Source organism: Grampus griseus, assembly GCF_964374135.1.
Source record: "Grampus griseus genome assembly, chromosome: 3".
NCBI classification, from domain to species: domain Eukaryota; kingdom Metazoa; phylum Chordata; class Mammalia; order Artiodactyla; family Delphinidae; genus Grampus; species Grampus griseus.
The window spans coordinates 111,633,887-111,649,687 of NC_139019.1; the positions used below are offsets into that span (position 1 = coordinate 111,633,887).

General features: G+C 45.3%; 1 protein-coding gene across 1 annotated transcript in view; it reads left to right on the forward strand.

The window, feature by feature from the left end:
* Positions 1-733: 733 nt before the first annotated feature.
* Positions 734-15,801, forward strand: part of PCBD2 (pterin-4 alpha-carbinolamine dehydratase 2) — a 50,245-nt gene continuing 35,177 nt past the window's right edge. The window contains exons 1-2 of the mRNA XM_082652369.1: positions 734-1,234; positions 4,074-4,205. Coding sequence (XP_082508495.1) covers positions 1,151-1,234; positions 4,074-4,205 — 216 coding nt within the window. The 5' untranslated portion in view covers positions 734-1,150. The remainder of the gene's footprint in view (positions 1,235-4,073; positions 4,206-15,801) is intronic.

The following is a 15,801-nucleotide window of genomic DNA, read 5'->3' on the forward strand; positions in this document are numbered from 1 at the left end:
GGCAAAAGGGAAGAAGATGGGCTGGGCCATGAGTCTGAATTTTCGACTATTTTGGGTAAAAAGGCTTTATATTTTGCAAGTCCACATGAGAAAGCCAAATGCTAGCAACTGCTAAGTTGAACTTAAAATTGACTCGTTTTAAAAAAATATTCGAGTGTATTGCTATGTCCTCTGCAAAACTGCTTATATTATTAATTTGCTTAAACTAGTAAAAAAAGATACAAGTGCATATACTAAAAACCACTGAATTGTACACTTTAAAGGGTGAATTTTATGGTATGTGAATTACACATCAAAAAGAAAGGCAAAAAAAGGAGTAATGATGATAAGAGAATAAAATACTAATACAAATATAAAAAAGACTACTTCTTTTATCGAAAACTAAATATATAAAAAAATATCTAAATCTGTCCACATGTATCTCCGAGGTGCCTGTGTACCGTGCCTGTGCTACCTTCTAGAGAGCACTATGAGCTAGATTTCCAAATTATTTTATCTAGGCAAAGACAGATGAGCCAGTTTGCCCAGAGCATTGGCAGCTAAGTAATAACAGAGCAGAGCTCACTTTCCAACCGGCGGCCCCCTGCCTTATAAGGCCCTTAGCGGATCACTATGGTTCACTCAACCGCGAGCAGAGGGGAGTGGTCCCCAATCACCCCCCGCCCCTCTGCAGCTCATCTGCTCCTGCCCCTTCCCGCGACGTCCTCCCGCCTGCGCGGACTGTTCGCCCCACCGCCCAGACGGGAGCCCAGTGCGGTCAGACGGTCGGCGACAACCCGAGGCCCGGACACCGAAGAGCGAGGCGGAGATCCATCCTCATCGCCTCGCCAGCACGCCTACCGCTCTCGCACAGGCAGGAAACCCGGCACCGGGCAGGGATGACGAGGACGGGCCGCAGAGCCGGGGTTGACAGCATCTGGGCCTGCGGAGGCCTGCCGGGGGCCTGCCGCGCGTCCGCCTAGATGCCAGCAGCGTCGCCGGCCATTGTAGCATCTGGGGGCCTTCCGGGGCAGGTCCGCGTCTGGGCCTGCGCGGCGCGGGGCCGGGTTGTGCGGGAAGTCCTGGGCCGTGGCTGGGAGCTGCCGGCTCGGCCCCTGACTTCGGGCAGGGGCGGTCAGGCAGCGCGCCGGGCAGCCCTCGGCCAGAGATTATGGCTGCGGCGCTGGGGGCGCGAGGGGCGACGCGGCGTTGGTTCGCGGCTCTGCGGGGCAGGAGCCAGAGCCTCGCGGCCATGGTGAGTGCCGAGGGCTCGCGGTGCGGGAGGAGGGCGAGGCCCCGCCGTGCCGGCCGAGGGGCGGAGGGACCGGCGCAGGCCCCGAAGTGGGCCGGGCCTTCGGGCTGGGACTTTGGGTAGGCACGTTTGGGCACCTGGCACCTGCCCGACACGCTGGTCTGAGACAAGGGTGGCCGCAGCATCTGACAGTTTTCCCTTGGCCTAGAATTCCGTCGTAGCCTACGAAATTGCCAACCAGAAAACAAACCAGGACGACTTTCGTTAAAAAAAAAAAAAGTGAATACGAAAAGTAGTTGTGAAAATATTTCACGGTTAGGGACTCTTTATGTGATTAAGGTGGCGTTGGGTCCTCTAGATTGTGCGCTCGGTGAGAGCAGGCACCGTCTTCGTCTCGGCTCTGAACGGGGCACTGAATGTTGAATTAACTCATTTGCCTTGGTGTTAATTTTTTTGAGGAATTACCAATAAATTATTTTTTTGGTTGCACATTGATTCTTTCCTCTTCCGAGGGGCGTCCCGCCCGTTTCCCCGCTTTAGAAGTTAACATATTGGGGGGTAAGTTAACTTGAGGGAAAGTTTTAACTTGCAGCACCACCTAGTGGGAAAATACTGCATTAAACTCACCATTTCATTTTCTTAGATTGCTTGCCAGAGCCCATTTGGCAGTTTGAAATTCTTTAATAGAAGAAATGTAAAATAACTCGATGACGGAGAAGATGAGCACTCTGTTTTGTGGCCACTAAGGTGAGAACGCAAGATGAGTGCTTACTGTCACCTAGGCGTGTCCCAAGGCATACCTGTGTCTAGGGTGCTGGTGATCAAGTAAAATTGAGGTGTTCGGGGAGGGATGAATAAACAGCCGCGATTGGAGTGGCTGCCACATGCCAGACTCTCTGCTGGGTGCCTTCACACTTAAGATCTCTTTAAACCTTTAAAAAAATCTGGGCAGGTGGATACTGTAACATTCCCCACTGTAGAACGCTGCTACTCAGTGAGAGGCTAAGTGATTTATTCAGCACCCACAGCTGAAAGTAACAAAGCTAGGCTTCGAATCAAGGTTGCTCTCCAAATCCTATGCTTTCCCCTGTCGCTCCCCACACCTCCCACAGGAAAAAAAAAGAAAGTCCACCACAAAGGGTTCTGCAGAGGGTATGTCCCCAAGGGGACCATTTGTGTTATGTAGGTGAAGTGACTTCATTTCACAGTCCTGAACACGGTCCCTATTCCTAGGCAGACATCTGTGGTGAGCGCACATTGACCTCACTGGGGATGTGGATGGTGGAGAGGGTGGAGGAAAACAGCTCAGAGTGTGCTCCACAGACTCCGGGTGACTGCGGCATTGCCCACAACATGGTTAATAGTTTTCTTTGCAGCTACTCAGTGATTCCAAAATAGTTTAAATTGAGTTAAAATATTTATTTAATAAAAATTTTAGCTTGTTTCCTGTAGCAGGTCTTTATGTGAAATTTTTCAGAGCTGTCATTGTAAAGCTAATCGATACATTGGTTCTTAATAGTAAATGGTTTTTGATAACAAGCCTTTAAATGTTTTTATTTAATTAAGAGGTATTCTCACTTTCTCTTTTGTTAGTTGTAGGGAAGGGTAGCTGGCCTAGCAAGGAAGAGAAACTAGAAAATTGACTCATTAGCGTCCTTTTGTCCTCCTCGTAGAATAAGTTGTCTTTAAGGTTACTTACTTTGCCTTCTTAATTACATTGATGTCAATGATAAAGGGTTGTAGGATTTCTGAAGTGGGAATGAGTTGAAGTTTCATGGCAGAGGATACAGCTCAGCCCCCGGTTGCCCTTTGATAAGGAGCCCTCACATTAGTTCAGTCTTTCTGGGTGCCAGTCCCTCCCTCATCTGAGACGATAGTAACCCTGCATGTAGGGAAGACAGGAGGTACTGGTAGGCAGTTATGCCAGAGCGAGAGCATAGCTCTTCTGACTTCTCCTAGAGTATCCTTATCTTCTGTCTGACATGCTGCTTAGAGTTCTTTCAGTTAAAAAACTAATAACATGGAAAGTGTGGACCTGTTAACCAACAGAATTCCGGATTTGGGAACGTCATCACCAGGATGAGTAGGAACAAGGTGGACAGTTGCGCACAAGTGCTTCTGACTGGGCAGCGCTCTGGCCAGACAGTTGAGGGAGTTTGTCTTACCGGTGTTTCTGAGAAAACTCGTTCCACTAAAGCAGGGGCTTTTTACCTGTAGTCCAGAGGGTCTGTGGACACCCAGAAGTTATTATACAAAATCCCCTGTAAATGTGCATTTGATTTTTCCTCTTTGAGGATTGGTTTTCATTACAATTGAAAGGGGATGGTGAACCCAGATAGTTGAGACTCATGTGAGTAAGGACTGAAGGCTACTAAGGTGCTGTGGGACCATCCAAAGAGCAGTAGACCAGGAGTTTAGAGCCCTGGGTTCCAATCCTGGTTCTGACGATGGACTTGCAGGGTTTCCTTGGGTGGGTGTGTTTGCCGCAGTTTCCCAAGTCCTGGAGTGCTGGCCTTTGGTGATGATCTTTGGTAAGATGGACAAATGGTTGATCTCAGCTGTGTCTGTAATAAACCAGAGAAGCTGAATTGTAAAGTTTGAGGCATGTGTAAGGGGTGATAAACCCACATACAATGGAGACAGCTGATTCTGTACAGAGCTAGCCTTGTTTTTGTCTGTTTTTTGAGAATTGTGTATTTTGAGAACAAAGTAATCAAAGATGGTTAGAAGTTGTTGCCCTTAAGACTTTTTTCCACCTCTCTACATAAGGTAAAGAGCAGTAAATTTATTTGAATTTAACCAAACCTCTACATTTCAGGTATTAAATGTGTTCTTTTCATAGTCAGCAGATGCTCACTGGTTGACAGCAGAGGAGAGGAACCAAGTTATACTTGACCTTAAAGCAGCAGGATGGTCGGAATTAAGTGAGAGAGATGCCATCTACAAAGAATTCTCTTTCAAAAATTTTAATCAGGTAATTATTACATATTCCTGCTTGTGCCATGGTCTATTTTTGTCACCTTAGGCTGTAACTCTTTTAATACTACTGGTTGTCTGGTGCCCTGTGGGTCCAAGATCCAAATCCTTTCTTCCTTAAGAATTCAGTGATAGTTACTCCTTCCTTGTTGACAGCTGCTACCACCCAACTGGGTGAGTCTCAGCTCTAGGGGAAGAGGGTGATTTGTGTGATTTGGAAGATCAGATTCTGAAACCACTATTGCTCTGATTTGGTGTTGGTTAGGAGATTTAATTTCCTTTCAAATCTTGAATAACATTAACAGAGAGTGTGAGCTTTTTATACTGATCAGAAGGGGACATGAGTAAAAGCGGTTGAGAAACATACACCTGCTTGACTGATTTCCCCTACTTTTCTTGGATGGTTGTCAAGTTTTCTTTCTCCTTATAGTTGCATTTCTGTCTCTAAATCATCTCCCAAGCTGCACCCTCTTCTCAGATTGGCTCATTTTCTGCAAGCCCAATAGCCAGCCCTTGAAGCTTTTCTTTCTTTCTTTTTTCTTTTTAATAAATTTATTTATTTATTTATTTATTTATGGCTGTGTTGGGTCTCCGTTGCTGCGCGCGGGCTTTCTCTAGTTGTGGTGAGCGGGGGCTACTCTTCGTTGCGGTGCGCGGGCTTCTCATTGCATGGCTTCTTTTGTTGCGGAGCATGGGCTCTAGGCGCATGGGCTTCAGTAGTTGTGGCTCACAGGCTCTAGAGCGCAGACTCAGTAGTTGTGGTGCACGGGCTTAGTTACTCCACGGCCTGTGGGATCTTTCCGGACCAGGGCTCGAACCTATGATGTCCCCTGCATTGGCAGGCGGATTCTTAACCACTGCGCCACCAGGGAAGTCCTGAAGCTTTTCTTAAAAGCTGATCCCTGCCTTCGAGATTCAGCCTTAACAGGGGAACTGTTCCATTAGGGCCCCACCCTGTTTAGAGAGTCATCTCCCATCAGTTCTTACTCCATTGCATTTATATAAGGTCAGTGCTTTAGACTATTCCATGTTTGTTCAGTTAGTTTGATAATCCTCTGGACAGATTTATTGTTTTTATTTATATTAGGTGTCAGCATCTAGAAGGCAGAGATCCTGTTGGCTTAAATAACTGTCTATTGTACATAACACAGTTCAGGGTACAAACAAGCATTTGATAAATGCAGACATTGATTACAGTGTTTGCTTGTTTCTGGAAGGGTGTCTGAGGACCAGATTTCCACCAAAGAAACCTTGACATGTTTTCTTAGTAAATGCCGTTGGCTCCACTGTGCCGCATGCCCTATTCTGGTCTCCATCCATCTGGCTACCAGCCTTCTGCTGTGTCTCCAGCTCCTGAGGAAACCTGGACCAAGCCAACTCCTTGTCCCTGCTGCCCCACATGCTTGATGGCTCTTGTCAGGGGCTTAGCACTCTGTGGCTGGTGGCAGGGAATCCCATTGGTACAGTAAGCTTGTGCATAAGCTCTAGGTAGCATTTTCCAAGCTTATTAAAAGTCTTACATGTGTACAGCCTGACTTCTTTAAGCCTGGGCTAATTTATTGGGCTTGAACATGTGGCTTAAAGTACTTGAGTAGTGTTGCCTCAGACTCTGCCCATGAGTCAGTCATCCAGCCCCACTCTAACCTTGTGCTCAGGGTACTTTCGGAAATGGTGGGGGGAAGGGAAGCTGTGCAGGGTGTCCTTGATTAATTATAACGTTATTCACCAGGACACTTAATTTTCTTGGCTTCCCCCCCCCACCCGCTTCACTCACCTTTTAGGAAAAAGAGGCAGACGACAAGAAAATCAGCTGATGTCAGGGAACGTATTCAGAGAACCAGCACTGACATTATATCCTGCGGTTGGTTTTCTAGCCAGGCTCCTATGACTTCTGCATGTAATGGCCTGTAGTGGCAACTGATGTCATGACAAGTGTCAGTGCCCACCAGCCAAAGACCACCAGGAACATACCAATAGCTGAACAAGTTAGGCTTATTGCTTGTTGTGGTGAGGAAGAGTGCACGCCATAGGGAACCGTGGGGCATCTCAGGAAGACGGTGTTGGAAAGACTTACTACCGGATTTGGGCTGGTGTTGGTGATTTTGGAGTCTTTAAGGATCAGAGCTTTGCTCTGGGTTGGACGCTGTCTGCAAATGGGCTCTTCTATGATTCACTATTTTAATAAATCTTACCTAGAGGGAGAATGGACTAAAGTGGGGCCAAAGCTGAAACTGGTAAAGAAGCAGCAGTCACTCATTAGCCAGGAGAGGCGGGTGCTTGGTGTTTTGTGATTTGGACAATGTTCACATTTTGTTTGTGTTGAGATATCATTGCAGAGTGATATCTGTGATACTCCGCATTACATTATTGTCATGATTACAATAATCATTACAAGAGTGGTTATATTTTTGTCCTAATCCTTCATGGTCACAGAGTGGCCTTGTCTGATGTTGCTGTTGCTGTTCAGCACCAAGGCCTAGGTTTGGGTTTGGCTCCTAGCAACTTGGAGGCCTAGGTGGCAGTCCAGGCCAGCTCCCAGGTGTCAGGGCTGCTTTTCCCTTTTTTGCAACTAATGTTTAGAGTGATGACCCTCTGGCATTGATGGATCCTCACTTATCTTTCATTTATTTTTCAATACAGAAAAGGTATTTTTTAAAATTATAAAGCAATGATATAAAACATTAAAATACGATGGGAAATAAAAATAAAAATTTTCCCATTGCAACTACTTCCATCTTTTTACCTATTCTCTTCTAGTCTTTCTCCATATGTATAGTTTATTCACAATGTGGCAATTGTGCACGCAGTTAAATTTTTTTAAAGTAGTTTAATTTTTATTGTAAAAGCAATATTCATTACCAAATATTTATGAAGCCCCTTCTCTGTGCCAGGCACTATTCTAAGCTCATGTAGCTCCCTTTCTAGCAGAGAAGATAGACAATAAACAAATGAACAAATAATATAGTTTCAGGTAGTGATGAAGTCATGAGGGAGAGTAAAGTAGGATATTGGGATGGGGGTGACGGAGGGGTGAGCCCACTATTTAAGATGGAGGGGGCTGGAAAGGCCTCTCTGGGGAGGGGACATCTGAGGCCTGAGTAATGTGAGGGAGCTGAGCATGTGAAGACCGAAGGAAGAGCATTTCTGGTGGAGAGACAGCAAGTACCAAATTCCTGGAGCAGGAGTGATCTTGGTGTGATTGAGGAAGAGCCAGGGGGCCCGTTTCTGGAGCGGACAGAAAGGAGAAGAGGCTGAAGGGAGGGAGGGGCCAGAGCACTGGAGCCTTGTTGCCGTGCAGGGAGTTTGGATTTTATTCTGTGAAGGAAAAAGCCCTTGGAGGGTTTCAGGCAGAGAAGTGCCATTATGCAGTTTATGTTCTAAAAAGATCACCCTGGCTGTTCTGCTGTGAACAGATGGTAGAAGGGCAAGAGTGGCAGCAGGCAGAATGTATGCGTTGCCATGTGATAGGCTAGGCAAGAGATGGTGAGAGACTATGGGGGAAGCAGTGGTATGTGGAGAGAAACGCAGGATTTCTCATTTATTTTAAAGATAGAACAGTCCAGACTTGCTGTTAGATTGGATGTGGGGGAAGGAGAGGGTCAAGGATGATCCCAAGGTTTTGGTGGTGCCACCGGTGCCATTTACTTGGCTGGGGAAAGTGGAGTGGAGAGCAGGGTAGGGAATTAAGAATTCCATTTTGGACATGTCAGGTTTGAGATACTTACTAGTCACCCCAGTGGCAATATTGGATCAGCAGTTGGTGATATGAGGTCAGAGTTCAGGCTGGGGATAACAGTTTGAGAGCCGTCAGAGGGGATAATTGTCCTGGATCGGCAAAAGAGGGCAGGTGGAGGTGCAGGCATGGTACCTCCATGGTGATAGGAAGGAAGGCTGAGTGTGTGTGTACAGATGCAGGTAGGTTGCCACGTTTGCCTTGGGAAGAAGAGATAGTTTTCTCTTCTGATTGCTTCTGTTTTTTTAATGAAGTCATCAGTTGAGAATGAGTCGGAGTGGGAGGGAGGAGTGTTGGAGATCTGGAAAAATAGGAAAAGGCATGAAATAGTCCTCTTAGAGACTAAGACAGTGAAGGAACTGTGAAATGTGGGCAGTTGCTGGGCAGTTCTCAGTGTCACTGGAGATTTATGGGCAAACATTTAAGGTGAGGATCTTGTGTGTTTTGTCCAGCCATGTTCAGCTGCTTGGGCACAGGCTTGGAGTACGTGCAGGGTTGGGCTTAACAAGGGCTGAACTTCTTTTGTTTTTTAATTTATTTTATTGAAGTATAGTTGATTTACAATGTTGTGTTAATTTCTGCTGTATGGTGGTTCAGCTATATACACGTGTGCATGTGCACACACACACACACACATTCTTTTTCATATTCTTTTCTATTATGGTTTATCACAGGATATCCGTGTGCTGTACAGTAGGACCTTGTTGTTTATCCACTCTCTATGTAATAGTTTGCGTCTACTAAACACAAACTCCCAGTCTATCCCTCCCCCACCCCCTTCTTCCTTGGCAACCACAAGTCTGTCCTCTATGTCTGTGAGTCTTTTTCTGTTTCGTGGATAGGTTCATTTATGTTGTATTTTAGATTCCACATATAAGTGATAGCATATGATATTTGTCTTTCTCTTTCTGACTTACTTCACTTAGTATGATAATCTCTAGGTCCATCTATGTTGTTGCAAATGGCATTATTTCACTCTTTCTTATGGCTGAGTAATATTCCATTGTATATATGTACCACATCTTCTTTATCCATTCCTCTGTCAGTGGACATTTACGTTGTTTCCATGTCTTGGCTGTTGTAAATAGTGTTGCAGTGAACATCGGGGGATGCATGTATCTTTTTGAATTATAGTTTTGTCCTGATATATGCTCAGGAGTGGGATTGCTGGATCATATGGAACTCTATTTTTAGTTTTTTTGAGGAACCTCCAAACTGTTTTCCATAGTGGCTGCACCAATTTACATTCCCACTAACAGTGTAGGAAGGTTTCGTTTTCTCCACACCCTCTCCAGCATTTGTTATTTGTAGGTTTCATGGTGGCCATTCTTAACTGGTGTGAGGTGGTACCTCATTGTAGTTTTGATTTGCATTTCTCTAATAATTAGTTATGTTGAGCATCTTTTCATGTGCCTGTTGGCCATCTGTATGTCTTCTTCGGAGAAAGGTCTATTTAGGTCTTCAGCCCAGGTTTTGAATGGGTTGTTTGTTTTTTTTGTTATTGAGTTGTATGAGCTGTTAACAAGGGCTGAACTTTTGGCAGATGAATGCAGTGGAGGAACAGGGGGCAAGGAAACTAAGGATGTGTGCAAGGGAGGGTCAAAACATTGGACTTTGGAGTCTAAGCTGGTGAGGAGGGAAGTGCAGTTGTGATGTGGGAGATGGAAAGTGAAGAGGTCGGAGTGTCAAGTAATATAACCTTTTTGGAGAGCAATTGGGTGATGTGTATCAACTTTTAAAATACCCATTGTCCAGCAATACCCATCGCACGAATCTAGAAATTTATCTTCTAGGTACAGTCCCCCGTGTATGCCAGATGGATATGAGAGCATGTCCACTCTAGCCTGTGGACCTGTAACTTTTTATTGTGAGCAGGCATTTCCACATGCGTGTGTATGCCTTGCTAAGACCATGTCTCCCTCACTGCAGCCCTGCCCTTAGCAGGAGTTAGGGGAGGCCCACTGTGCTGCATGTGACAGCACCTCTCCTGGCCTCAGCTTTACACGCTGGAGGGAGCCATGGTCAGAGCTGATGACGCCCATCTCCCCTAAGAGACTTCACACTGGGTGTTAGCATGTATTTTTTTTTAGTCTTTACTGAATATATAGGTAAAAAATGTTCTGTTTTTTTGTTCAATAGGGTATGAACATTTTCCAGTTCTTTTTTTTTTTTTTCCGGTACGGCGGCCTCTCACTGTTGTGGCCTCTACCGTTGCGGAGCACAGGCTCCGGACGCGCAGGCTCAGCGGCCGTGGCTCACGGGCCCAGCCGCTCCACGGCATGTGGGATCTTCCTGGACCGGGGCATGAACCCGTGTCCCCTGCATTGGCAGGCGGACTCTCAACCACTGTGCCACCAGGGAAGCCCTCATTTTCCAGTTCTTTATACAGTCTTGTCTTTTTACTTACAATAAATCTTCAGGAGTAAGATTACACTTGTTGGGTGTTACTTTTTTTTTTTTTTTTGGCTGTGCCTCGCAGCGTGTGGGATATTAGTTCCCGACCAGGGATGGAACCCGTGCCCCCTGCAGTGGAAGCGCGGAATCTCAACCACTGGACCACCAGGGAAGTCCCGGGTGTTACAGTTTTTAAGTGGTTTGCTTATGTAGCGTGTGTGAAATGGTATTATAAGTTTGCTTTAGAATCCATTTCTTTTATTACTATAGAAATTGAACCATACATTTTAGAAACCTTTTCATTGACCCTGGATGGAAAAGCTACTTCTCAAAGCTTTGGGTTATTCTAGGTTTTACCATAAGAAGTAGCTAGTAAAATATATTTGGACTTTTTTCCTCTTAGAGGTTTTATTCCAAGATATGATTAGTTCCAAAGAGTCCACATGCATTTGATAGCTCAGATCGGCGCAAATACTTAGCGAATATAAATGTGAAAATTCCCGAGGGATCCTAATGGCGTAGGTGGATGAAGTGGCCGTGGGTTTTGGTTGCTGTTAGCCCATTGTCTTTCCTCGGTGGTGGTGCAAAGGTAATGGTGAGACTCTATGGGTGTTCCGAGCATGGCGGTGCCAGGGCTGAGGCAGGAAGTTTCGACACTTGGAGTACTTGGACTTAGGGTGGGGTTGGCATTTGTAAAGGAGTTTTGCTTTTTTTTCTGTTCATGTAGACATAAGGAGGGAGAGGTCTCTGAGTGACATGTAAACGTATTCTTAGGTGTTTGGCAACTGCAGGGTGATAGTGTTGAAAGAACAAAATGTCAGTTAGAAACGTGGGTGTGAGCCTTCCATAAAGATACATTTTGTTAGGCATTGTCATGTAGGGACAAGTGGGAAGCTTACAAAATCAGAGGAAATGGGTTTCCATGGTGGCACAGTGGTTAAGAATCCAATGCCTGCCTGCCAATGCAGGGGACACGGGTTCGAGCCCTGGTCCAGGAAGATCCCACATTGCTGCAGAGCAGCTAAGCCCGTGCACCACAACTACTGAGCCTGCGCTCTAGAGCCCGCGAGCCACAACTACTGAAGCCCGTGAGCCACAACTACTGAGCCTGCGAGCCACAACTACTGAAGCCCATGCTCCTAGAACCCGTGCTCTGCAACAAGAGAAGCCACTGCAATGAGAAGTCCGCTCACTGCAATAGAGTAGCCCCCGCTCGCCGCAACGAAGACCCAACGCAGCCAAAAAAAAAAAAAATCAGAGGAAATTTTATGCTTTGGAAGCAGGTTTAGAAGATGAGGCTTTGAACCCAGGCAATAGCTACTCCAGATGCCAGCAGGTGGAGCCCTCCAGGGCAGGAGCCCAGGTGGGCCAGGCGGCATCACAGCCCCCTGGGAAGGCTGTCCCCAGTCTCTCCTTCTTGGATACTGGACCACACCTGTTCAGTGCAGAAACAAACTTAGTATCAGGAATAGGTAAGAGTGGGGGTGCGTCAGCTGACCTAGTTTGGTACCTTTTGGGTGAATGAAGAGTTCTGGCTGGAGGAGATAAGGATTTTCCACTTGGTAATGGAGAGCAGGTTTGATTCATGAGAGAGGGACTGAGCTTTGTGAAAAAGAACTGTAATTCTCTGCGTTCCAGGAGGAGCTCCTGTACCTTATCTGTGCTTTATTAGGTGGGCCTGCCTGCAGGGTATTCGATTTTGTTAGATGGAATCTTATGAACTGGCTGATATTTAGCCAGATTTGACCTACAAAAATGGCTCTTTTACATGGTTCAGTCTAATAGCTTGTCCAAGTTGAGTATCTCTCACAGGGCAGGGTCCCAGCTCTATTTGTGCTTTGTCTTGTTCATCACAATTTGGTTAATGTAACTGCTGCTGTTAAAAGATTTCTGGCACTGGAGTAGGGAGGGGGCTTCTGAATGGCCTCGGCGGTGGTGGCGATGGTGGAGGAGTGGGGTTCTGTGTGTCTAGCAGCAGTAACACCCACCATATGTGAGTTTGGGGTTTGTAAAATGGTTTCTATTCCTGTCCTGGAGCTCCTGCTGTAGAGCAGTTGAAAGTTACTGTTGCTGACTTACTCTGTAAAGATGTTTTATTGAGGAATTTGATAATAGGCTTATGGTTAACATTCTGAAACACTTAGTGAAGTCAAAGGCTTGTTGATACCAGGAGACAGACAACTGTTAATGAAAATCTTAACGATCCTGGCAGGACATGGGTGGAGGTCTCAGGCACTCTCCTTGTGAACGAATTAGTTCAGTTTTTATTGTTCATTAAGTTATGAGTCAGTAATTCAGTAATATAAATGTCACATCTGAGTACTCTTGAAAGTGGATATTCACTGCCTGGTGAGGGTAAAGAAACACTCTCAGTGAGGATGTTCTTAAGGCTTCGGCTTCATATAGGTTAGAAAGTGTCATTTTGCTTTTAAAGTTTAGGCTATTATCTGTGTGTCTGGGAGCCAGGGAAAGTGAAAACCTGTCTGATTATCACACCAGTTGCTTGCTCTTAACATGTGCCCACTGATGGGCTTTTTTTTTTTTTTTTTTTTTTTTGCGTTATGTGGGCCTCTCACTGTCGTGGCCTCTCTTGTTGCGGAGCACAGGCTCCGGACGTGCTGGCTCAGCGGCCATGGCTTATGGGCCTAGCCGCTCCGCAGCATGTGGGATCCTCCCGGACCGGGGCACGAACCCATGTCCCCTGCATCGGCAGGTGGACTCTCAACCACTGTGCCACCAGGGAAGCCCCTGATGGGCTTTTTTAGCCAACTAGAAACCTGAGAAAGTGTTCACAGTTGTCATTGGAGTAGAGAGTAGAGACGCTACCTTTTAGTAAACTTTACCTAAAATTTGGGAAGCTGGTAAGAATATCTGCGTGGTGTTTTCATGTTGGTTTTCACTTTGAAGTTATTCCTGGAGTCCCGGGGAGTCCCGGGCAGGACACGCTGATGTTGTCAGGTGGTGGCTGGGACGTTGGTTTGATGTCCATCAGGTTAGGGAAATTAGAGCCTAAAATGTTATCATTTGGAGTCTTGCTTCTGCTGTTTATGTCATACAAGAGGTTTAGAGCTGATGTGTATTTGTAAAAACACATGTGATAGATAGACGGAGGGAAATGTAAAACAGGTGTAAAAAATGCAGATATGACACCACACTGCAGTGTGAAAATGTTGTGGTGATTACACCGTCCTTTAATAAAAATGGACTTTTAACTGCATCGTTTTTTCTTAGTAGTATAGTAAACCTTCTGTTTACACAACTTCGCCTGAGTATTTTGTAAAAGTCAAACAGCCAAGAAATATAATTTCCTCAAAAGTCTTTGTCTTGCCCTTTTACAGATGGCGTAAAATCAGGTGTGTAAAAAATAAAACGCAGTTTGAGCTGACGTGAAAGGTATTTCAGATTTATGCTTTGCAGATGATATTGGTATGATTAATGCATTCATTACTTTTTTTTATTGCTTTTCACAGATAATGTACATGATGCATGGAAAATGTTGTGGGTTTAAATCTTTGCCAGGTTTAGACTGTGACTATCAACAGATGTTATCATATAAGTACTATAATTATTATAAAATACAAAATTTGTCATGAAATGCATTGACATAAATTTCATTTATGTAAATTGCTTTCATTAGTATAAAACCTTAGCGTAGCTGTTAGGGTTTGTGAAGCACTTTAGATGAGATTAACTTGGTATAATGTGGTCACAAATGGGCTGCTTTAAATTTAACTGACAAGAAAATAACACTCAAAAGTTAGGAAATTACTGAGGCATTTGTTTTCAGCCTGTGTTGCTGGTACCGCTTAAATAGGCTGAATATGAATTAATAACAATGGACTGCTGGCTCGATAATTACGGAAAATAATTTAAAGGAGACCTTAAGTAATCACTTAAAAGTATTTTGGTCGTGTTTTCTGCTCTGTTTCTGTTTTTCTTTGGTATGCCACTCCATTGTTTCAGTACAGCCATTATCAATAGTGTTTAGGTTTGCACAGCAAGAGTTTTGTCAATAGAGTTTTGGTGCATTAGGGCCATGACATAGAAACTTGCACTCAGCTGTTTTGAAATACGGACCTTGGGTGCCTGATGAAGAGGCTTTATCAACTCTTTATCAGCTCTTCCGAGCAGTAACTACAACGCTGCAGTCATGTTCCTGTGGCCAGGTGGTGACCAGTGGCTTTCTCACCTCAGGAGGCACGTGGCCTACCAGAGCTCACCTTGGCTCTGAGCTCTCTGTGTTGCTCTTTTCTCTACATCCTTTTAAACAAAACAAAGCAATGCATCCTCTTCCCTGTGTTGCAGATAATTTACCATTATATTGCCCTTCTGATCCAGGCTGGAATGGGCCATTCTAACTAGTTCACTAAAATTAGTCCTCTGAATTTTACAGAAGGACACTGAACCAGACTGTGATCATGGACTTGCTGTGGTCACACGGGGTCATGTCACAGTTAGTAGGTGCCAGACTCATCTCTGGTTCCCACAGCAACATTTTTAGATCCTACTGTGATATAGAAAGGTATTTTGTGTTTACTTTTTTATTTCTTCTGGGAGATATCTTGCTTTCCAAGGACTGCTTGTTGGATTACTTTTCTGCCTTAGATGGGTTTGACAATACTTCCCTGAGAAAGGGGCTGTTCACCAGCTAGGACAAACAGAGCTGTGCTTGTGTGGGAGCAACCCAGGTATCACTGTTGAGCAATCAGACATCATTTAATTGTATCGTTAAAATCAGTCTTATCAAAACAGCAAACGCCACTAATGAATCAGTTTGCTCCTGTGCTCTCAGCCAGTAAGGCAGGATTGTGGCCTTCTACCATATCATTCATCAAACTGACTTCAAATGCCCTGTCCTTGCCACTGTAGCACTGACCACGGACATGCACCAGGTGCCTGGAGCAGACCCAGTTGGGGCTGGGCTGGGAGCCACATGGTCTCCCCACTGAGAGCCGGAGGGCCTGGCTCTGTCAGGATCAGAGAGCGTAGCGAGGTCCTTGAGCCGGCAACCACTGAGGGGCTGGCACTGCTCTGGGCCCAAGGCGTGGAAGGAGGAAGATGCAAAAGAAGCAACTGATTCCATTCCTGCCCAGAAGAATTCCCAGTTTTGTTGGGGAGGTGGAACATCTGCCTTGCATAAGATATTGATAGTTGATTTTTAAAAATATTTATTTATTTATTTATTTATTTCGGTTGTGCCGGGTCTTAGTGGCGGCATGCGGGATCTTTACTTGTGGCACGCAGACTTCTTAGTTGCGGCATGCATGCGGGATCTAGTTCCCTGACCAGGGATCAAACCCGGGCCCCCTGAATTGGGAGCACGGAGTCTTACCCACTGGACCACCAGGGAAGTCCTGATAGTTGATTTTTAAAATTGTCATGCTAACTGGGCACTAAAATCTGAAATATTAAGAAGCTGAAAGGTGTAATCCAGGAAGTCTGCCTGGAGAAGGGGGAGTTTTGATAG